The following is a 23,558-nucleotide window of genomic DNA, read 5'->3' as shown; positions in this document are numbered from 1 at the left end:
ACGGACAATACGGACGTCGCCGTCCAGGGGTCGTGGCTGTTTCTAAATTCTCTCAAAACTTTTCGTGGTGTTCGACGACGTTTCAGGGGTTATATGTACCACATTAAGACATAACTTAAAAGATTCACATTAGGGCATGAGGTACTTACCATACCGCCTTTCACAAGTTTACAATCACAATTTCACAGCCGAGGCACCGAGGCTGCCGAGGCTACCGAGGCCACGCAAAAATGAAGGATGGATAGGTGGATTTTGTTGGCTATTCAGTACTCAGTTTGTAACGGTTGCTAACGGTATGCTACCGCGTTAGTGCTCCGTTCCAGAAAATGTTTAAAAAATTGAACGAACAGCTAAAATAAAAAAAAAAATTCGATAAAAATATATTGGTACAAACTGGTAATACGAGATGAAAAATTCACAGTCCGAAAACGAAACCAGAAGACAAACCAGCCGAGTCTACTGCTCTAGCGAACCTCAAAGTTCGAAATGCAAATCGCCCACCGCCTGTTACTGCTGAGACGCATAATTTGCTCCAATAATGGCAGATATATCTCTTATTTTTTTGTTTTCAAATCAATCATGAGAGCAAGATTTCAGCTTTTAGCCGACCCCTACGTTCCCACGCTTCCCACCGTTTCCACCCGTCACGAAGCTCTGTCCGAACTTCTCTTTTTCATCTTCGGGATTCGATTGCTAGAATTTCGAAATATATTCGCCCGTCCGTCATCAAAACAAGGTCACGTGACTTTTCCCACTCAGCAGCCATTTTGAGCCATCCTTTATGACGCCACGCGAAGCTGTAGCTGAGCTGGCTGAGCATTGAAGCACTGCGATGTAACAGCGACTACCCCAACCGCTCATGGTCTGCGTTGCAGCCAACTGTAACAAAGCCCTTAGTTCATCGCAAACCTTTGACGTGTGCGGCGGCCGCAATGGAGCCCTCGGTCACGGACGTATTCTGTCTACGCTGCGACTCCTCTAGCTACCTCAAACAAGCAGCTTCGCCCTAGAGCGGGCACGGAACTGTAAATATCCCTTAGTGGAATGGATTCTAAGAAGAGTCCGAGTCGGTGAGTTTGATCCAGCTCCTTTATTCTTCTAACCGAACTATCCACAGCCTCATTCGGCCAATAGTTTCAAGGACGGACGACCGCAAGCTTGAGCTTAGCGTCGGTTCTCCGTCACTTGCGCCGTGTATTTCCTCAACTTGTTTTCTTGCACAGTGTTTGACTTCGCTGCAGTACTTACGTTTCACGATTGTCTTGTGCAGTCTCCTGGCGCGGGCAATTGTGTCAAGCTAGAGATAGCGAACTTCTGTGGAAATCAGCGGCTCCATTTTCGCGTAAATAAAATTGACTTGCGCTCTGGCAATGTTCAACGGAGCGCTGAAGCTGAGCTTTCAAGCGCTTGCCTCGCACATGTAATGCGATCAGTTAGTTTACCTAGGATTTCCATGACAGAAGATGCGGTCATGTTTTGGTCGAGAAACTGATTCAAGCGCTTGCTTCGTTTAGACCATAAATGACTCGAACCCCGCGGACAATATGAGCTCAAACATCCGGATGCGGCATTTTTCTGCTCCTGTGGTCCCCACAAGCTTTACAATCTCCCAATTTGGCGAAAACTGTGCATTCCAAGTACGCTTTAAAATCTTGTTCATTAAGAGTTTGTGAAGTTTTTGCCTGATATCTTCCATACACACACGGCCAAGATGCTTTTAGTTATCATTATGTACGCATAAAAAAATAGTGTATCTTACCACCTATACCCCATTCACCCCTAAGCTGAGACTGTGGTGGAACTTGAGATTGGGCGAGTTAGTTGTTCATGTTTGTCGATGTTTAGCGCACTCGAAGACAGTTCTTCGAGTGCGCTAAACGTCGACAAATTGGTGGAAGCTACGAGTACATTGGACCAATCATACGTTGATCCTTCGCCACATGATCACGCTCTTGCTCACTTCCTCGTGCGGAGGGCTGGGTCACATGATGAAAGGGAGGCGGCTGATTGGTTTTGGGAGAGAGTGTAGCTCCCACCGCAGTCTCAGCTTAGAAGGAACGTAGTATAGACAACCATTGTTTGCTCACGCATCAGACTTTTTGCGAAGTGAAAAGAAAGGCGGGTATGCCTTTTTGAAAGGTGCCCCAAACAGCAGCCCAAGGAAGGCAACTGCAGTGTGTGCACATACTGCAACACTGCTTAAAAAATTATGCAAAAAAATTAATAAAAATGTTAAAAGACAAGAGGATGAAGTGCACACGGAGATTGCCGACTAACAGCTGCATTTCTATTTTCAAAAGCAAAGTTGCTTTCTGAAATAAGAGCTGGTGCACTTTGTCCTGTATAGCCTGTCATTGTTCCATTTCATTCCAATGCTATGTACAACCATTAAGGCCTTGCATGCTCAGGTTGCAGTGAATTCTCGCCAAAAGCTTGGGATCATAAAGAGCTAGCTGATCGTTGTTTCCATACCCTCAATTATTTTGGGATAAAAAAGTATGCCATAAAATACCGAGCACCTGCCCATACTACAATATGTGCCCACGCCTCAATCTTGTAACATTTGAAAACTACACAAGAGAGATATCTTTACATATTTTTGATCTTAAAAGCACCCATCTCCCATTTTTGCACGTTTATCTTAAAATTTTCAATGGGTGCTTCCTCGGGATTTTACTGTAGTTCATTATAATAATTAACCTCGACCAAAAAAAAAAAAGATTTGAATGGCGCTTTTACCAAGTAGAGAGTAAGAAAGTTTCATACTTGTCATTCAATTAAAGTAAAGGACAGTTCATTCACTGCCACCCTTTCTAGACATCAAATTAGCTTGAGGAACTAAACTTCCTTGCTAACAACAAAATTTAAGTAGGTTGTTTCTATGCCTCTGGTAGCTACACTCGATAACGATATGATGTACGCGCAAAGGCAGCGGCGCAATATTGGGTATCATTATCGGAGTTGCCAGAATAATCCACTAATAATCCTTCGTTGTTCAGGACCAACATATTCAAGCATTGTCAACTAGCTCATTCACTCATCCTTTCTTAGCATTAAAGCAGCTGAAATGAGAGCCACGTCTTTTCTTTTCTTTTTCTTACATTTCTGTCTCTTGTCAGAGCAGTTTTCTTTGCTCTTCTTCTGTATGGTCAAAATTGATGTACCATGATTGGTTGATTCCTCTGTTTCTCGTATGTCTTGACAGGCGTCCTAAACGGCAGCCCAAGGAAGACAATGTGTGGGACTGCAGCGTGTGCACGTACCGCAACACTGCTGAGGCGTTCAAGTGTCTCATGTGCGACGTGCGCAAGGGTACCTCCACCAGGTGAGCTTGTTCAGACCACCGGCCAGGTGGCACAAGCCGCCTAGCCACCCAATTCAAGATGCTCAGCTGTTTGCATCCATGTATCCATTCATTCATTAATTAGATTACTCCTTGTTTTCTTTTGCCACCGAAGGTGCCGTGGAAATGCCCTGATTCTTCGTTGGGGTGCTTCTTACGCTTTTGTTGCAGATTTCAAAGTGTTTGTTTCTACCATAGCCTTTTTTCTACTGACAATGCCTGCTCGATTTCTGGCTTCCCCATGATTTGGCATCGTTGCGACTGTTTTACATAATCGTCGCCAGGGGCGCCACTTCCTCATAAAGTAACGATGATGGTTGTCCGTTGTGCACTGCTACTACTGTAACTCAAGTGATACCAGTGCATGCCTTGCAAGTGACGTCACGCTAGGCACCATACTGGTGGCTGACTTCACACTGCACGGATGCACTTACCAAGGCGTAGAATGCTGCTAACTGCCCGAGCATCTGCTGATATGCGCCATATTTTCAACAAAGGTACCTAGTTGTATTACATTTGTACCTGGAAAAAAGTGCCGAGCTTACAATGATGTCGTTTAGCCAGTATGTGCGGAATTTTTCGGCATTGGTGCGATAGCGCTACGAGCAGAAAGCTTAGATATGCTGCAGACTACGTTTTAACGCAAAAGTCTGTCGTGTGGACAAAATGCGCGCTTTAAAATTTGACGAACGGCTCTAGGAGTCGCTTGTAGGAAAATTGTTAAGATTTTGCAAAATGCTGGTAAACAACGCAAGGTTACCGTCATAATCTAAACCCTGAGACAAGGATAAATCAAATAACGGACAAGACAACTCTCATTGTCTCAGGGTTTATATTATGATGTTTAATAACCGGCTCACCTGCATGCTTTCGCTCGCTCCTTGCAAAGGTTACTATCTTGCGGACGGCACAAACCGATGCCCCAGCGGCGGTGTCTCGGCGAGCTTGCACTTGGGGGCCGTCACCGACCGATCGCTGTCAGCCGGGCTCGCTGCGCGACACTTGCCTGTGCTCGGCCGAGAGCCCCGAAGGTGCGCTCGAAGCGTGGGAACGGCGTGATGTAACGAAAGGCAAAGCACGACGATTGGGCAAAAGCCAACGGAAAGGAGTGCACGAACATAAAAACAACGGTAGATAAGTGCCGTCACTCGCCTCTATGATATGCATCCCGCATACTCGGTAATTCATGGCCACATCCCTTTCCTGCCGCTCATACTTTCTCTAACTTGACGGCTACTTTGTTTTGCAAGGCATGCTGTGGAAACGATCAGGCGATCGTCAGGATACATAGTAATTACTACAGCTGAGCGCGGCACAGTTTACCATTGCTCTCGCCGCGAAGGGCCGTCGAGTCAACCACCAGCATGGTGGATACTGGTGTTCGACGTCATCATGTGACATAGGTGCAAGGCATGTATACTTTCGGAACGCATATTTCATAATGGGTTAGCAGCAACATATGTGGTTTCCAATAGTGAATACGTGTAGAGGACGGTAGGTGTCGCCCAACACGAAGTATAGCCGGATGGACAAGCTAGTATAAAATTTCACAATGTCGAAACAGCGAACACTTAAAGTTTTTATTGCTGAAGCCAAGCATTGGGCGAAGAAGAAAAGGGGAAGAGGAATTGCAACTGCCAGGGTCATCCGGAGTTACAACCGCTACGAAGTCCTCCAAGCAGTGTGAAAGGTATTAGCTGTACCCGTGGCTCATCTTTCGTAATGCCATGTTGTGCCTGTCGTCAGGCGCCCATCACTACCTTGAGGTGCTCAAAAGAGCTCTATGCAGGTCAGCCAGTCAAGCAGCACCAAAAGAGGCCGTGAAAGGGTACATGGGGTCATCTAGTTTTTAAAGACAGGGAGACCTGAACTAAGCTGGGCTTTGCCGAGGCTTCACTCAAGTGGACATTCAGGATGTCGTGTCTAAACAGGCCTGTTTTGATATCCGTTGCAAAAAGGTGCTTACTGCATACTCCTGTAGCAGGAGGTAGAATTCTCTATGCAGTCTTTCCTCAAAATGGGCCTCAGTCACTTTTTATGGTCCCGGGTGTTGCTTGGCATCTTGAGAAATGACAGCCCTGGCACCTCCTTTTGCGACTCTGCCTAAAATGCAACAAAAAACTATTTTGGAAATGTTAATTAAAGTTCTCCCCCATGCCCTTCGAATTACACCCTATCTCTCTTTAGGGGGACTGGACCTTTTTTAGAGTGTACACTTAAAGTGGGCCCATTACCCTTTTGCACCCAATTTTACCTTTATGGGAATCGGCCATCTTTGGGGATGTCGCCTAAAGTTTGCGCACCCCCATTCTGCACCCCATTCTACCTTCGTGGGGGTGGGCCACCCTTGGGGTATCATCGAGAGTTGGCCCATCCCTCTTCTACACCCCGTCTCATCCTCGCGGCCGTGGGCCGTCCTCGGGGACGTCGCACGAGCCCCTCAAACCTTGCGACCCCTCTCCGGCCGCCAGGAAACCTCGCATCAACCCCCAGCTGGTGGCCCAGCAGCTGGCGCCCAGCCGGGGGGGCCGCCCCGGCTCGGGCTGCCGCGGCGGGAGCCGCCCCAAGGCCCGGCCCCGGCTGAAGAACGTGGACCGGTCGACGGGGCAGCAGCGGGCCGTGACGGTCAACAACGTGACAGTCATCATCACAGAGTTCCAGCCCAAGCGGCTCTCGGACGCCCACAGCTCCTCCAGCACAGACGGGCACTCGGACGGGCACGGGGAGGCCAGGTGAAGCGGGGCGCGAAGGGTGCGTGCTGTTTCTCCCCTCCCTTGGAGTGTGCCGAGGCGCGACGGAGGCGTGCGGCCGAACCCTTGGGATTGGGCAGAGGCTTGTGCCACCCAGCCAACGTTCTAAAAGTAAGAACGCTAAGGTCGGCGGCAAGTTAAAGGGGAGCTCCGGCGGATCTTTTGAGCGACCAAAACTAAATGCATTTTCGTGATACCCGCGACAAACCAAATATTGTTGCGACTTTTAACTTTTTGTTACTAGTTTAGATGTGTCTGTTAATCTGTTGAACCAGTTTTGAGGCAAATCAGTGACTGTTGAGATTTCGTCGGAGCTCCTCCAAAGGGACACGACACCCCCAAAAATGTTTTTAAATTTTTTGCCCGGCGATCTATTATGGTGTCGGAAGACTACCCAATCAATATTTTGCTACAGTGTCACTTATATGTTTAATAAAGTAAAAAAAACGCAACTGCTCGAAACCGAAACCGAAACTGAACTGGGGGGGAAGAAGAGATATAGAGGAGGAGAAAGATACCAAAAATCACGTGGCTGTGCTATTTTTTTTTTTCTTTTCAATTGGTGGGTTTGCTACTTTTTAAAAGCCATAAAAAAATTATATAATATTTTTTTACCTTTTCTAGTATTGAGTGTGTGCCTTCAATGATCCACGGATTTAATTACCTTTGGTGGTTGTGTCTGAGCCATAGAAAATGGCACGTGACCACGGAGAAGAGTGAGCATGACTCAAACCAACCAGTTCTCGATCGACGGTTTTCGGGCGGAGAGAAAGCGAATTTCGAGCCGCAAATTGTGTTCTGGGTAGTTGGGCTCTCATATTTCATGTACAAATAAAAACCTTGGCGAGCATAAATATCTTCTCAGTGCCCCTTTGAGAGCCTGGTAGATGTTCTGCCTCCAGCACACACTCATTGCCTGCCACCGGGCCTTGCCTGCACGTTCAGCTAAGTGTTGTGAAAGACGGAACGCTCATGCTCGATGCATAGCATCTACCGGGACCTTGAACCTGTCACCGACCGTAGACCTACGCACTGTTTACGAACAAGCGCACACGAGGTGGGGGGCACTGCGCGTACGTAGGAACTGGAGTTGCATGAACTGAAGCATCTTCGCATGCGCCCTAGCAGTAGCTGCGGCGGCATGACGTCAGGGCCGCGTGTTGTTGTATGGGGCCACTGAGCCCTCAGATCATGCATGTTTATCCAACGCAGCTCAATAGTGGCCAAATTTAGTGGGAGGGCCTGAATTGTTGTACGATTATGCAGATTCAATCCCCCTCTCCCCTTCCCCTCCCCCCCTCCCCTAATTTAGCGGGAAGCATTTCACCACTGAACACAGCGAGAAAATCTTTTAAGAAAGTTAGAGGAAAGGCCAGCGTGTTGATCGACGTGCCCCCAAAAGAGTTGTGTTGTTGGATACGTTTTATTCATATTTAGAAGGGGTACGACGCGATTGGTTTCATGCCCCCAAAAGAGCTAATATTTTTCGGCGAAACGTTGGCCGCTGTGCTGTGGACTTTTGAGGAAGCTCCCAAGTGATCACACGTGTCTTATGAAATTTACGTACAGTGAAATTTGCGGTTTCAAGTAAGGTGAAGCTAGATTGCTTTTGCCTGCCGCGTACAGTTTTTAGAGTGCAGCCATTAGGTGCCCGTTTCTGGCTTGAGCGGCGTCGCTGTCGGCGTAATTGCGCGGTGCATTATGGGACAGGTGAAATCACTGATGACGTCATCAGTGATGATGATGTCATCAGTGACATCATTGATGACCTGATGACGTTATCAATGGCACTGGTGATGACATCATCACAATGACGTCACTGATGACGTCATCACGTGACCCCTGTGGCGTGAGGTCACTTGACCCTTGTGAGGTAACGGCGACGCCGCTCAGAGGAAGGAGTAGCAGGCAGGATGAAGAGGAGGGAAAAGGGGTATACCCTCCCCTCAGTACCCTTCCCTCCTCCTCCTCAAGAGCTGCGCTCTAATTCGGCGTTACAGGGAGCTGTAAACGGCTTTCATTTTTTGTTTTGCCGGCTTCAAAGTGCCGTGTCACACTTGCCCGCATTTTCGTCATTCACTCACCGTCAACGCATATTATGTTGAATCTGGACGGTTGCCGACCGGAACGAAATGGCAATGAGGTGCTTTGGTCGTCTCGCCTCCATGTGAGCTTGCTACCTCCGAGACGCTTCGGCATCTGATGAGCCTCATACGTCTCATGAGACGTGTCTCATGGGCCTCGCACGTCTCACGGGACGAAAGCCAACGACCGTGTGCTGGAGGACAGACATGTGTGAAAGACGCCCCATCATTCTCGTCCTGTCAGCGACTGTATTGTAAAATCTCGTAAGATCGCCTGCCCGAAACGTCGAGATAAATGGTATTAAAAGTTGAAAGAGATATCGCAGATGCAACGAATTTGCGTTTCACGGTGCGACGAACACGCGAAAATTCTCAAGGAACTCTTCATCATGGGGACGGACGCCGCGGATCGTGGATGCAAAAGACTATACTTCGTTTCAGCTTCGGTCCGAGCGCGGCCGATGTTATGAGCCGAAGGGCCAATCAAACACCGCAAAAAGCGCAGCTTCATGGCGTGCTCTCTGCGCTTGATAAGACTAGCCGGCGGAGGAGCACGCACAGAGAGACGGCGAATACCAGCTGGTCCTATCAACTGCAGAGAGCAGGCCATGACGTTGTGCCTCTTTCGCTGTTTGATTGGCCCTTCGGCTCATAACATCAACTGCGCTCGGACCGAAGCTGGAACGAAGTATAGTGTTTCACCGCCCGTCAAACACGCGGGAAACTGCCACAAACTCGCATACCACTAGAGCCGGTATCGCTTGCGCAGATCGCGGGCAAAAAAGAAACGCGGGAGTCTGCTCTGGACTTGCATTTGGCGGGAATGGATACCTTGTGTATCGGACGTAGCAGATCCGTGTCTCACGGCGAGGTAAACTTGGGGAACCCACTATGAAAGTAAACTTGGGGACCCCACTACAAACTCGCTTGTCACATGTGCCGGTACCGCAGATCGCGCGGTTGATGTGACTCCCGTCCGACATCGCGCAGTATCCGACGGGAACGACGGGGTGAGCAGTGTTTCGGAATTTTCATGTTATGGATATTCAGCCCAAAAAGCGGGATTAGCGATGTCTTGGGGGACGGCTTTCGTACGGGATTTCGCGATAGTTGTTCGCAAGCTTGAGGTCAAAAGTTCGGCTTGAGTTGTTATCTCTGCAACGTTTTTGCTGGTACATGTTTTCTTTTTTTTTTTTCTCTTCCCCGATTTCTCTCTCTCTCTGCAGCTTGAAATGAGAGATGGAACGGGCTTGACGGTGACTCGGCACGATTTTCCTTCACGATTGGAGTCAACATTGGGAGAAGGCTGCAGCGTGCATGCCCAGTTCAATGGCTGCTACGAAACGGTGTTGGTGGTTGGCCCGGCGGACGGTTGCGTGCATTTCTACTTCAAACCACTTGCGAGATGCCAGTGCAGAAGTCGTCGCCAGCGTTCGGACAGTGCGTCTTCGCCGCCTCGGCTCCCGAAAGGGCGCGGCAGCACTCCATCGAAGACATCAACCTCTCCTATTTTCTAGTTCAATTGGCGTTCTCTTAACCAAACTCCATACTACCAGCGCGTCGCCATAGCGCCGTGCAGTTCAAGGTACAAAGACTCATTCGTAAGATCTACGTGTCGTGGTGTTTTGGATCTTCGGTTTGCCGCATGTGTTCGGAATGTGGTGGGAGCCTGAGATTATGGGGAAAACGTGTATAGTTGGGAAATCTGGGCCCTACCCATCAGTCTGCGTCGCCAGGGGGTGGGAACCTTGACACGCGAAGCTCAAGCGGACTACACCTTTAAACGTTGCAGTACGATGCAGATAAATCTGGAGATGATGTATTTCTCTCCGAATAGTGCCGAACCGTTATTCGCTGCTTTGTCGAGTAGTGTCTCCAACGGTCGCTCCATCTCAAAATCCACCGCACGTTTCTTTTCACCGAGCCTCGGAACCTTTCACGTAAACAGAACAGGGTCTCTCGCAGAATATTTCATCTCAGCATCTTCTAAAGGAAGCGATTGCAAGGAAGGCATGTCAAATACGGATTGTCATTAGTCACGTCCGCCTAGAGCAGAGGTTCTCAGATTTGCGGTCATCATGGACCTCTTGACCCACTAGGGGGCTTCTCGAGGACCCCCAATACGTTCTGCATTAAAAGTCTTGCGCAATGCCGTAAAAAAAAAAAAAAGTTTTTTTTTTTTTTTTTGTGTTTAGTGCGGACTTACATGAACGCTCTCTAGGGCCCCTGTGGGTCTGTGGACCACAGTTTCGAGAACCGTTGGCCAATGCTTGTCTCGAAGGAACGAAAATTTCTCGTACCCTTTGTCCGAGTATAGTTAGAACTCTCGGTGCAATGGATAACGTCATTTCAGTATTGTCGGCTTGGGATAGATTCTTCGCCGATTCCTTTCATGGGAACTGGCAATTTCATTTTTACTGGAGCGGCCCCCTAATGAACTACCCAAATTGAAAAACTTGGTTTGAATCTGTCGTTGAGATAATGGGCGTAGTTGTAAAGTACTTTGTGAGAGAATATTTTAAAAGGAGTAGCACTTAATTGCCTAGTGCTCCTGCTTTACGTTATTCACTGCCTTTTGTTTTCTAAATATAGTTTCTTTCTCTTTGCTCTTCCAAGCTGCTACCGAGCATCCTTCCGCTGCGAAACACCAGTTTATCGTGCCAGGATCCTTTCGTGTACCATGGACGTGTTTTTTTTTTCTTTTTTTCAGATCGGCGCAGGAGCGCCAATTATTTATTTTTCTGCGACGGAAACCTAGCATTCAAGCTATTCGTGATTTCTGGTGAATCTAGAAACGAATAGTCTTGTGACCCTAATCTATCTTCAAGAAACAGATATAGTAGATGCAGCTTCAGAGAGATGCCACAAAGTTGTCTGCATTTACACGGGTGCAACTGTAGCGTGTCAAATCGAAGGGGGGCCGATTGGGCACACTTAGTTCCCCCTCTTCCTTCACATACTACCCAGTTGTGATCATTTCCCTTCTATTCGACGCGCCACGCTCGCATCCATGTAAATGCAGCTCATGTATGGTACGTATTGGTGTGTTGGCATGCACTCTTTTCATGATTGTGTATTTGTGGACATGTAGAGTGATTTTTGCAGCGAAGATATGCCACTGTATGTTCACCCTTCGGGGAGATACGAAGCATTCCTTCTAGTTTTCTGTCGGCAGTGTAAAAATAAAGCATGCTGAGAGTGGATCTTAACTGAAAAAAATAAAGTGAATTCTTTTTTGCGCGTTTTGTGTCGTAAAAGTTATTGATGTCTGGGACGGTTGTTTTCGAGGACATTGAGCGAAGCTTTAGCTGTGCTTTGGGCTGTGCACCCCAATTGAAGGTATAATCTTACTTGGCATCAACTATTTTGTGCTACATTGTCATGGCTAGCGTAGCCTGCTCCAACACGTCTCCCTCGCACAAGAGTGAGTGCAAATGAGATGCAAGATGAAGTTGCGTGCTCTTGCAGCAGCAAGGTTCTACAGAACTGTGCAAGCTGTGCTGGCTTTGACAACATAGCACAAAATACTGCATGCTGAGTGTAGGTGATGAACACGTGTTCCTAATATTATGTTTTGTGTACCATAACTTTCTCTAGCCAATTGCTCTTGAATTTTTTTTTTTTTTTTTTATTATTTTGCTGAACATTGTTTGGGGCTGATGACGGAACACCAATAACTGGCTCTCCTCCAGGTAATTTCATTTTCTATTACCCCCCTCCCCCCTTCGAGATCATTTTAATGCAGTATTTTTCCATCTGGCTTTATCTTTGTAGAAAATCGCAGCATGCACAATGAAGCAATTTATTTCCTCGAATTCTAACTCGCATACTTGCCGTGTGCTTTCCCTTTCATTGCACCTTCACTGTTAGTCAAGGAGATGATATGATCATTGTTTTATAAGTTATCTCACCCTTGCCAAATAATATGAATATGTCTTACTAATGGATATTCGTATTTATCAAAGTGGTGATCGTGGCGGGTTAAGCCCGTTGAGTGCGCTTCTTACCGAACACGGTGCACTGCGCCTCGTATTAAAAATAAAAAAAAATAGAAACTTTGTGGATGTTGATATCTACATTGCTGTAAAAGTCCAGTGGCTACAGAGTAGTTGTTTTAATCGCTGACGAGCTATTCAACATAGCTCGTCAGCGAGATACTTATTTGTATCGGTCCCTTCCAAATTTGGGGAATGTCTTTTGACCGGGACCCTCATGTTCATGGTGCGACATTAGTGAAAGGCTTGAAGAAATTATTCAATATTTGATTCGAGAATATTCGGCCATAACAACTATTCGCTTCGAACTCAAAATCCACTATTAGCATATAACTGTATTTTATCGTTATTTCCTAACGAAATCAATAAACGAAACCGAAACAATCCTACCGTGCAAGATGGCCAACGTTGACTACGGCTTGTAGATCCGAGGTATCCCAGACCGGAGCAGCAACCCCGCAGGGCCCGCAGGAGTGCAGGTGAAATTTTCGCGGTTTTTACGGCTCATGAAAATATGAACTCTGGAGTGAAATTAACTAACTTTTAAGAGACAGCTCTAAATTTTCAGCGTCCTGCTGTAATAACTCTACAGTAATGACACTATGCGTTTTGCAATGCATTACGTCACTTCCGTATATTATTCTATTGAAGCGAACGCACTTCCGTTCCTTCATTAGCGCTACACGCCAGCTACACGAGCTACAGAGCTACACGCTACGCAAGTTGCGCTGGTTTCGTTGCTGTCGTTGGATCGGGTCGGTGTGATCTTCCTGCTGATGCGCTAATGATACCGGCCCTTAACTGTGTAGCATGCTTCGCTAACGTAATCGGGATTGAGATGTGTTAGCGCAGCGCTTAGACGCACAGCCGGGGCCCGCAATGGCATCGCCGCCAAAGCCCTGGGAAAATCAGGTCGCTGGCCAGCAGTGCGGGACCAGCGGACTTGTTAACAACTCTTCATGGTGAGCCATTTTCCTGCTTGAGCCTCTTGCGTCGTCATCGTCTTCTGAAGTTCGCTTTTCCAGTCGAGCGAAGGGGAAACTCGTACTTGAAGCACAGTGTCGAAGGTTTCCGCGTTTCTTCTCGTTTGAGCCTCTGGAGTCCCAGGGACAGAATGGACTGAAGGAACTTTAAAGGGATTTTGTAGTTACGGTGCCGATCGACTTGCGTTTACTTTTTGGATGGGATCACGTAGAGAATGATACGAGCGCGGCCTTCACTGCTGTCACAATACTTTCGTTGCAAGTGTGCAGCTACAAGTTTCTGCAGCTGCGAGTTTAGGTTCTTGGCCTTTGCTACATGTTAAGATACTTTATCTTAGTTTTTCCTCGCGTACTGTTGCCCACTGTAAACTCCGGGGATAATTGCGTTTTTCACTGTATCCAAAGATCGCAGTCGCCAGGCTGGACGTTTTCTATTTTCATAAGTAATTTGCATGTTGTCCAAACGTGGCTCATATCATGACTCATACTACGATCTCGCCGCCCACATACGCGATAGGGTAAATTTTAATCGCAGCAACTGCTTCGAGTCGCGTTGGCACCCACGAGCTGCAAATGCCTTGATGGCACTCACGAGCTAGTGTAGGTTTACCATTTCGGTAACTCTTCCTTGGTAAACAACTTAAAGAGTGGTTCTCCACCTACTCTCGGGTGGTTTAAGAAAATGTCATATTCTGCCTTGCGTGTAAAATAATTATGGAACATCTCTTTGGTGCCACTTCAGCACAAGGGGCCACTGTCAGGGGGGAAGGTATCGGTGGTTGTTTCCTGGGTTCAAAACTCGCCCCTGTCCGTTTCGGTCTGGACGAGCATCGCACCGATACGCGGTTGTGTATCGTTACTGTGTAGTGTTCAGTAAAGACCTCAGGCTAGCCGAGGTACCACACTCAAAATTTTTTTCATCAGTGGCTGAGACACCAGATGCCAGTTGGGGCTAACTTCTGCCTATCTAGCCACACACGCTGCAGAGCTACTTACCGCCGTCCGCGGTGTTTACTGTCGAATGAGCCGCTCGGCTAAGGTATGTTCTGCCGGAGATTGGCACACCATAGAAAGTTTTTGGCGAGTAATATACCATGACAAGAGCAGGAGCCTGGGCTAGTCGGTGCATCGTATGCTTGAGAGGGATGCTCAACCGAAATTCGTATTTCACAAAATAAGCTTGCGAAAGTGTTGAACAGGGTGCCATAAGCCACGAAAAATCACTCATATAGCCATATCTCGGGCGGATGGCCGTATTTCTGGAAAAGAAAGGAGCGAATGAGGGAGAATGTTGACGTCATCTTATCGCAGAAGAGTTGAGAAGTAGGAGAAATAGCCTCGCTCCCTTTCCTCTCCGCATCCTCGTGGAGTCAAAGCGAAAAGAGGACGAAATAAAAATCGTGAGGTCAGAGGTCTTTTCGACCTTGTGTGAGCGCGCTCTTCTTTTACAAAAATATGACGATCCGTTGGAGATACTGCTTCATGAGTGACGTTTTGGGATTTGTAGTGCCCCGCCTATCGATTCTGCTTTGTTTTCTGAAATTCGATTTTCGGTTCAGCATCCATTTAAAGGGCCCATGAAATGAGTTTATATTGGGATTTTACTAATAGCACATGTTCAGTGGGCCAGAAGAAAAAAAAAGGTAGAAAGTCAAAAGCCTGACTTTCAGTACAAAAATATGAAAACACAGTGGACTATTTCGTACCTCCGTCCCTTCGTAAGCTCTCTGCCTTTTCACTGTGATACATCCGCAGTCCCTGCAGCGCGACACTGGGCCCAAATGCACTTCACACGACACTGGACCTCACTTATTCCCTTCACCCCTAAGCTGACATTGTGGTGGCAGCTGCGTGCTTGCCGGACCAATCAGCCGCCTCCCGTTCATCACCTGACCTCAATCTCTGCGCGTGGGTAGGAGCGAGAAAGCGTGATCACGCGGCAAAAGTGTGGCTGGCCCAACGAGCACGTAGCTTCCACAGCACTGTCAGCTTCAGGGTGAACGGGATGGGGAAAGCAACTTTTGTCTGAATTTTGAGCGACGGGCTAATCTTTTAGGGGGAGAATGGCTGTGTCCGGGTGCACAAACAAGAGTCCGAGCAAGAGGGGACTCCCCCCTTACCGTCTTCTTGAATGCTTTGGTGGAATGCGCGATTTATGAGTTAAGGAGGAAAACTAAACAGGAAAAAGTTAGAAAAGCGTTTCATGACTCTTTAACCACAAACAGCGCAGAAAAAAAAGTGAATAGCCAGCTGGCAATAGCCAGGCGGCACCAGCAGAGCGAGAGCTCATGGTTAAACCTTCCCATCGTAAATTGGCAAGGGGTGAACGATAAGCCCCACCTTGCATGCCGGCGGCTCCGATAAGCTCTACCTATGTGAGTGCCACGCACACATATTGGAGCTTTTGTGTCGGGCTCTTCATTGCGTCATACATTGCGTATGACGCAATGAAAAGCTTGACACTTCGGAGTAAAAGCGCACCCCAGCAATACATGGTCACGTTCCAATTGGCCCGCCAGGACAGTAGCTTCCGCCGCACTTTTGTGTTATGTAATCACAGCTTGCTGACCTACCCAGCATTTCTTGCTTCAGACACTAGGCTAAGCGGTGCCACCAAAGTAATAGCTCACATTTGAACAATGCAGCTGCCACTCCCGGGCATATACAATGTTTCTTGCTTCAGTCGCTAGATAGCGCCAAACCAAACAGCATTGCAGGTTGGCTATAGTAAAACATACGAGGGTGGTTAAGAAGTTATCCACACTCTAGCCATAGTGTTTGTTTTAATGAAAATCTTTCCAAACTAAAGCTTGTCGTGAACTATTGCATAGGCAAAGCCTCGACTGATTTGGAAATGATTTGCCACATCGTCCACTACTGCTCGTCTATCCGACAGGATCAGCTTGCACCCACGCTCGGATGTCATCATCAGCCATGGATGTGGGCAAGCTTCCGGCTCCCTTTATAAGGCCGACACTTGCGCTTGAACTTCTGCATCCATTGAAACACACTTTTTTTTTGCAACAAACCACTTCATACTTTGCACTAATATTTTGATAAGTATCGACTAAAAACACGCACTCATGCCACCAAAAAATAGAAGAATTTTTTATTTGTGCCATTTACACATTATGCAGCTATAGTTCCTTGCACCTCACTCACAACTGAACTGACTTAGCACATTGAAACCTACACAGCAGTGAGGGGAGAGACAGCAACCTCGTTGGCAAAGTGCCGTCAAGACAGCCAACAGAAGTCGCAAGATAAGCGGAGCTCAGGTAGTTTTTTAATCGCCCTCGTGGATGGCGTCGAGCTGCGTGAAAGAGCAATCGTGATGCGGCACTGCCCGACAGATGGTCCCGCGTTTTCTTCCTTTTGTCGAGCCTCATGGTACTCCAAATGGGTCTTTCATGTCGCTGGGGGCTGGGGTCGAGTTTGCTTTGTCTATACTCCGTTTCACTTTAGGTCGGACTGCAGCCAACGACAAGATCTGACGGAGTTGGTCCAGCGGCACCAAAAGTACATCGTCAGGGTGATCATCTCCTTCGGGGGCTTGGTACCGCCGACCAATCATTCACAGTGAACGCGCCACGATTTGGCGCTTTTTGCCGAGCGCGACCGGTTTAGCTGGCAGTCGCAGACCCACAAAGACAAGCGCCGTGACGACGAACTTCTGGTTCCGCTCGATTGACTCCGTCGAGTCGTAGCATCGGCTGCGGTCGGGCTCAAAGTGGAGCGGAATTATAGCGTTCTCGAACACGGGTGAATGATGCTGCTTGGTCCCCCCCCCCCAAACACTTTTGGTCTGCAGGGACGATAGCCCCGGTGTGCTCGGCGGCTCGCTGCCTGGCCCCTCGACGGCTCCGGGACCGGCCCCTCCCGTGCCACCGAGGCCTGTTCAAAGCTACGCCACCCCGTGAGTTTCCGAAGCCCTCGCAGATGGCAGCAGCAGTAGTCTGACTCCCGTTACCTCGCTCGCAAGTTGCAAAGGAAGGCAGCAGTACGGTGGGCTAGAAGGGAAGGGGTTGCCATTGCTCGCTTCTCCCGACGGCCGAGAGCTCTCCCGCACTTTGTGCCTTGTGCGTCGCTACCACCGTGGTACCATATCAGTAAGCTAGTGGCAGCATCGCAACAACAAAAAGGATTTTTTTTTCTTACAGCGGAGCTGTTAAGGGCCAGGTTCCCCAGGATCATGTCCGGTATGTCGACACAATCCTGCCTGGACAGCTACCGCCATCTATAAGCGACGGCAGCAAGCACACAACCAGTATAGTTTCCGCCGTCGCTCATAGATGGCGACAACCTTTCCAGCTATTATAGAAGAATGGATAGTTGGGCGCGTCGGTGGGAATTCATCGTAGGAAACAGTGAAAAAAACGGACGACGACGACGAAGCACACAGTGTATCGAGTACAGCTCCGCTGGTCTTCCTTCATGAGAGTGGAAAGGCTGAATGATTTTTTAATTGGGATTTGAATGAAAAGGAGCATTCGAGAAATATAGAAAGAGAAAAATAAGGGATCGTGTTCCCATTTGCAGTTGAACAATACCTCTACATACTCCAACAAAATGCCAAATTACCCTATTTCTGATAGTGCCTCCTTTTACCACCCGGTGTGCAAGGTGGCGCTGCTTCTCGCATTCGGGTTGCGTTGCGCTCCGCGGGCTTTAGTTGCGAGACCGCTCTCGCACCCTGCCATCGTTGTACTGTCGCGGACAATACGAACTGAAACAGTCCTTATGCTATTTTGAAGCAGCTGCCGGTATCCTAGAGATCTGTGGTCCAAACTAGAAATGGGTTGCAAATCTGAGGTTTCCTAGTTCATACTATTTTACAGATTGAGAGGTAAGAAAGCTTGTGGGGACCACAGATGCAGTAAAAGCGCCTCCTACAAGATAACCCTAGAACTGCATTTCACCGGAGCAAAGTTTTGCAATATTTGCGAGATCAAATGTATGTACTACGAAAAATGGCCGTCCAATATTGTCAAAAGCTTATTTAAGCTAAGAAAGAATGATGCGTAAAAGAGAAAAAAAAGGAAATGTACGGAAATTAGACGTGTTCCTTGGTTCCGCGATAGATCATGCCAGTGTATTCTCGCATCTTAAAAGATTTCAAGCGGTCGCAGACGTGTGAACCAGTCCTAACGCGTACAAACCTCTGCCGTTGCAGGATGTATAGCCGTGTGGGCTACGGCGGAGGCTACGGCTACGGCAGCGGCTACGGTGGTATTGGCAGTTACGGCGGCTATGGAAGTTACGGCGGGATCGGAGGGTACGGCGGACTAGGAGGTTACGGCGGCTACGGAGGCTACGGCGGCTATGGTGCAGCGGAGCCGGGTCCACTGTGGCGCCTGGCGGAAGACAGCACGCGTGGCGCCTTTCAGTCTGTGGAGTCGGTGGTTCAGGCGTTTGGGTCGATCAGCCTGATGCTGGACTCCACATACCAGGCGCTGCAGAACTCCTTCCGGGCAATGGTCGGCGTGGCCGATCAGTTTGGGCGCCTCAAGGGACACCTGGCACAGACTCTATCGGCGTTGGCCCTGATACGGTCGCTGCGTTGGCTCTTCTACGCTGCCCTCAGGCTTCTCGGTGAGTGCCATGCAGCGCAGTGGTTTGCCATAGGCGAGAGTTTCGATTTCCGGCCCATTTTTGCGAAGGGGGAGATGCCCACATTTGTAGTAATAATAGCTTTCTTCTCTATGTAAGTATGGTGGGGGCTGGCTTCTAGTGCAAAGCAGTGGCGAGAAAAAATAAAGAACATAAGAAACTATACTATAATATGACACCAGTATCTAAAGCAAGCGTTTTTATTCTCCCTAAACTTTTTAACTCGAGCCTCAACCAATTAAAAAATGCATCGCTATTAAAGAATAAATCATCTGATTAGAAGGTTAATCTATGATTGGTCGAGTCCTACAATATACTCAAGATGTTCCGAATGTAGTAGTTAGAAAATATTATGACAAATGGAAAAAAGGTAAACGAATATGGAATTAGAACTAAACATCTAAGGAGGGGAGGAACTTGTGCCTAGAAACTTTAAAAGGTACCAGCATCTTGCGTCGGAGATGGAAAGGCAACTGACCCGAAGCAGCCCGTTACCAGAACACACTACGACTGCCGAGAATAGGCTGAAACCTTCGAAAAGTGCGTCGAGTGGCAAAACAGAAGGACCAGGCTGAGCGGGATTCAAACCTTGTTCCTGCGTGGGGCAGCCACGTGTGTTGCATACTTCGCCATGCATGCAACAATATTCTAAAATGTATCATTAATTTTTTTTATTCAACTCTCATTTCATTGCTTGTGGATTCGTGCACCACACAGGGCTGCGCAGCCAGGGTTCGGGTGCCGAGGCCGCCTGGGCACGTGCCCTGACCGCCGATCCGGGCGATCCTGCAGAAGCCGGGGGCGGCGGCTCTCCCACGTGGCCCATCCTGGCCTTCTTGGCGTTTGTGCTGGGTGCCCCCTGGCTGCTCTGGAGGATATTCTCTGCGGCCAGCAAGAGGGCAGGTAGGTGTGGCGAGGTTCGGGTAACAAATGCCCGAGATGAAATTTTGCGATTGTGCAAGATGCCCTGTAACAATGACTTTTCACTCTGTTGTTGAACTGCTAGTAGATCTCCTCCGTAGTGCAGCAATTCTTTCCAAACGGTTCCAAACGGGGAACTTTCTTTGTCTCCAGGGGCCGCATCTCAGTGGGCTTCGGGTGCTGGGGACCACTTTGTGGCGGTGGCTCAGTTCAGCTTCCGTCCCGAGAACAGCACCGAACTGGCCGTCAAGGCGGGGCAGCAACTGCGCCTGGCTCCCAAGGGTGAGTGGTCGGTGGCCACCGGGTGCACATGGATGGATGGATGGACGGTAGCGGCTGACCCCTTTGCATTGGGTGGTAGTCTGTGCTATCTGGCCTAGAAACATTTACGCCCCCTTCCCTACAAAGAGTGCTCATAATTCCACCCTTTATTATTGCGCCATGGTGGGCTGGGGAGTAGCGACGATTCCATGGGCTCAAGCAGTCTCGCAGGTCGTGTCTATAAATCCCAGCATGTTCGGTGTGCTGGAACATAAATGGGCAGATTGAGGATCTTGCTTCCTATGTCGATTTATTGTTTAGCCGTAAATGGTAACACAACTCATTTTATCCCGAGAGCTATCTGGTCTTTGCTGTTGTGGCACTGCTGCTGTCTTGCAGATGGTACCACGGTGATAGCTTGCAGATGGTACCGTGGGACCACTTCCGGCCTTCGAAAAAAGCACGCAGTTGCCACACCTCGACTTCTAGCCCACCGTAACTGCGCATTGTTGCGCAGTACCGGTGCTGCCAGCTATCGTTGGGTTTTGGCAATATGCCAAACCAAAGTGTGTCGCAATTCTCTTGCTGCAGCCTGTCTCTCGCGGGATGGCGTAACGCGCTAGTTATCGCCCGTGCCGCGCATGCGACGGCCTTTTATCGCGTGCCCAGTTGCGTTTGGGCCCCTCGCGGTGGGAATGACTAGGGACGATCCGGCATGTGGGCCACCTGGTCCAACGTTTTGGATCCCCAGGTTGCTTACAAATGGAAAGGTCACTTTCTGTAGTCTTTTCTTTTTCTTTCTGCCACCGGATCTAAGGTGTGGAGCATGTATGGAAGGATTGTTTTTCCCATGTAAAGAATTCCAAATGAAAATCACCTTTGCCCTCTGGCATGAAATCTTCAACAGGTATGGTGGGCCACTGTGGCCTTTATTTTGATAAAATGAAGGTGATAAAAATGTTAACCAACAAAAATGGGTAGAAGTCTTTGACTTCCACCTATTCCTTGGTCATAATAAACGTCCCAATGGCCCAAAATACAATTTCATAATTTCACAGATAAAACACTTGGCTGGACATTGAAGCTCAGCACCTAGTTTCCTCTGCAGTAAAAGTTAGCATACATTAAGCATATTTACACGGTCCCTTAAATAGACTGATGTGCCTTCGAGTCCATGCGGTAGGAGTTCAATCTCCCCCATCGCCGATTGCATTTGCAACACTCTGGATGCAAAAAAATGTTGGTGCCTGCGAGCCGCTGACACTGAGAACAAACGTGGCAAGATGTGAGCGAACGACCCACTCAAAGTGTACTCTTAGCTTGCTCACACTGAATGCTGCTGGTTCACTTGTTTGTGGCTGTTCATTGTATTGACAATATTGTGATGCAAACTACATGTCTAAGTTCAAATCTTTCGCATTGCAGAATCTCTACAGTTGCAAACTGTGCAAGGACTTGTTTTTTGAAGACAGTTTATTCCAACGAGACGTTAAAGTGTTTTTGAAAGACAGATTACGTTGGTGATGATTTCTGTGCGATACAGGTTGCTTTGTGCCCAAATAAAGACAACCATATTCAGGGTGTGCGGACGACCTAGGCCAGGGGTTCTCAACCTTTTCAAAACTGATAACCAAGGAAGTCGAAGGACTTCGACTTCCTTGGTTTGGTCATTGATTCAGTAAAGCAGTTGAGGAGCCTGCAGAGGTTGCAAACAATAATGAACGTGCTAGGCAGTGTTTGGCTCCCAGTTGCCCATCATTCGGCGGCTTACAGCTGTTAAAGGGAAGCTGAAACACTTCTTGAAAAAAAACGAGTTAGAGGTGAATTCTGGCGTATTTTTATCCCGTGAATCTGAATATCACTTTTGTTTTCCCCGAAGATGCAACTAAAAGCGAGAAAAAGCGAAAAAACATTCGACCAGTCGTGACGTCATACTAGGATCTTCGGGCCTCCAAGCGCGTCGCTCGTGTGTTCAGCGCGTGCAACGGCAAGCTTGCCAGGTATATTTCCCCGCACTGACACCAGTCGTGACGTCTCTTTCTGACCTTTCTGAAAATAGCAAGAGTGCGCGTGCATAGCTTTGACAGGCGCTGAAGATGCGCGAGAGCAGATATTCCGAACGCTCCTAGTGTGACGTACGCCCCGGGAAGGAGGGGCTTCGGCGGTACTTTAAAAATTAATTTCTGAAGCCTCCGTGCACAAAATTGAAAAATAATCTTGATATTCCTGATCCTGGAGGTAGAATGAAGCCCATTGAAATGTTTTTTCTCAAATAGAGAACCGCTTCAGTTTCCCTTTAATGTAGTGCCTAAACTGGCAGAACACTTTGGGCCAGGGACGGTCGAGAAAATTTCGAAGCTTGGGGAGCCGACGAGGGTGCTCTGGAGAACCTTTGAGTTCCTAGGAACCCAGGTGCGGGTCGTAGTCCGGACAAAGCGGTAATTGTGACGACTGTCCTCCGCAGACCAGCAGCCCAGGGTGCGTGGATGGCTGCTTGCAAGCACGGACGGCACCCAGATAGGCCTGGTGCCGGCCAACTACGTCAAAGTGCTGGGTCCCAGCAAGGGACACCTCCAGCAGCCATCGCAGCAGCCATCGCAGGAGCCCCCCAAGGAGGGCCCCAAGGACACCTCCAAGGACACCTGAGGGACGCCTCTGCACTGTCTGTGCAACGAAATGGACCCGGTCACGGTTGTGCACGAGGGCGGGAGGCCCCGAATGCTGCGCGACACCTTCGGGAGTTGTCCCACCTTAGAATGAATTACGGATTCGTGCCACATGCTCGTGCAATTCACGTAGACTCGGTAAGAATCGCACAAACTTGCAATTTCACTAAAACTAGTACGATTCACACAAGTTTGTGGATTCCAATGGAGGGCACGTTTAAGTGGTGCATTCACTTCCCTCTGATCTAGGGTCTCAGAATGAGAAGCTCGTACAACATAGTTTTTCTATACTGATGTTATTAATATAATGAAGCAAAGTTCAAGTTTGTGCAGAATACTGGTTGAGTAGTTTGAGGCAGAAGAATGGTTATGATGAAAATAATCCCTGGAGAAGGGGAACAAGAGGGACAAAGGACAAACCAGGGATTATTTTCATCACTTTTGTCCAGCTCGCTTGCGCCTTTGCATTTAATTGCATTATAATTAAAAGAATGGTTCTTCTCGTAACAAAGGTGCTTTCAGTGGACTGGGAGGGGAGATTTGACCATGCAGTTCATTGCCTGAACGTAGGAGACAACTTTTAGACAACATTTGACACTAATGCAGCTCCTGAAGGTGTCCACTGTGGTGAATATTACTTTGATAGTCAAAGTAGCATTTGCTATAGTTAAGCATGCGTATATTACTATAGTCTTTATTTCAGGGTTACTTTGTATATAGCTAATTTGGCTGGGCTTCCTATTTCTCAGGGCAGAGTTGCATTTTTAAATGGGATCACTCTGTGTGAAGCTTCCTTTCGACTTGTCGTTGGCAGTCCATTAACAAACTGCTACAAACGTTTAATATATGGCAGTCAATCATGTATATAAGTATTTTCCAGGGAAAATACAAATGGAGTTTGTTCAGAAATAAAGCCTGTTGGTATTCATAACTTTTGGCTGTTAT

The 23,558-nt window shown here is 48.1% G+C and overlaps 2 protein-coding genes across 2 annotated transcripts; both read left to right on the top strand.

Annotated features, from left to right (window-relative positions):
- The first annotated feature begins 746 nt into the window (after window positions 1-746).
- On the top strand, window positions 747-11,415 carry LOC120839945 (YY1-associated factor 2). Its single transcript, XM_040210347.3, has 4 exons — window positions 747-1,070; window positions 3,206-3,325; window positions 5,815-6,075; window positions 9,404-11,415. Exons 1-4 carry the CDS (start codon window positions 1,045-1,047, stop codon window positions 9,411-9,413), a joined length of 417 nt encoding a protein of 138 aa, XP_040066281.1. The 5' UTR covers window positions 747-1,044; the 3' UTR covers window positions 9,414-11,415.
- A 1,475-nt stretch (window positions 11,416-12,890) lies between these two features.
- LOC8029648 (probable peroxisomal membrane protein PEX13) lies at window positions 12,891-22,706 on the top strand. Its single transcript, XM_040210346.3, has 6 exons — window positions 12,891-13,134; window positions 16,967-17,071; window positions 18,329-18,747; window positions 19,483-19,668; window positions 19,840-19,968; window positions 22,412-22,706. Exons 1-6 carry the CDS (start codon window positions 13,052-13,054, stop codon window positions 22,591-22,593), a joined length of 1,104 nt encoding a protein of 367 aa, XP_040066280.1. The 5' UTR covers window positions 12,891-13,051; the 3' UTR covers window positions 22,594-22,706.
- Window positions 22,707-23,558: the final 852 nt, after the last annotated feature.

This window comes from Ixodes scapularis, unplaced genomic scaffold (genome assembly GCF_016920785.2).
Source record: "Ixodes scapularis isolate PalLabHiFi unplaced genomic scaffold, ASM1692078v2 PGA_scaffold8__174_contigs__length_109621045, whole genome shotgun sequence".
Lineage (NCBI taxonomy): Eukaryota > Metazoa > Arthropoda > Arachnida > Ixodida > Ixodidae > Ixodes > Ixodes scapularis.
This window is presented reverse-complemented; position numbering and strand designations above follow the sequence as displayed.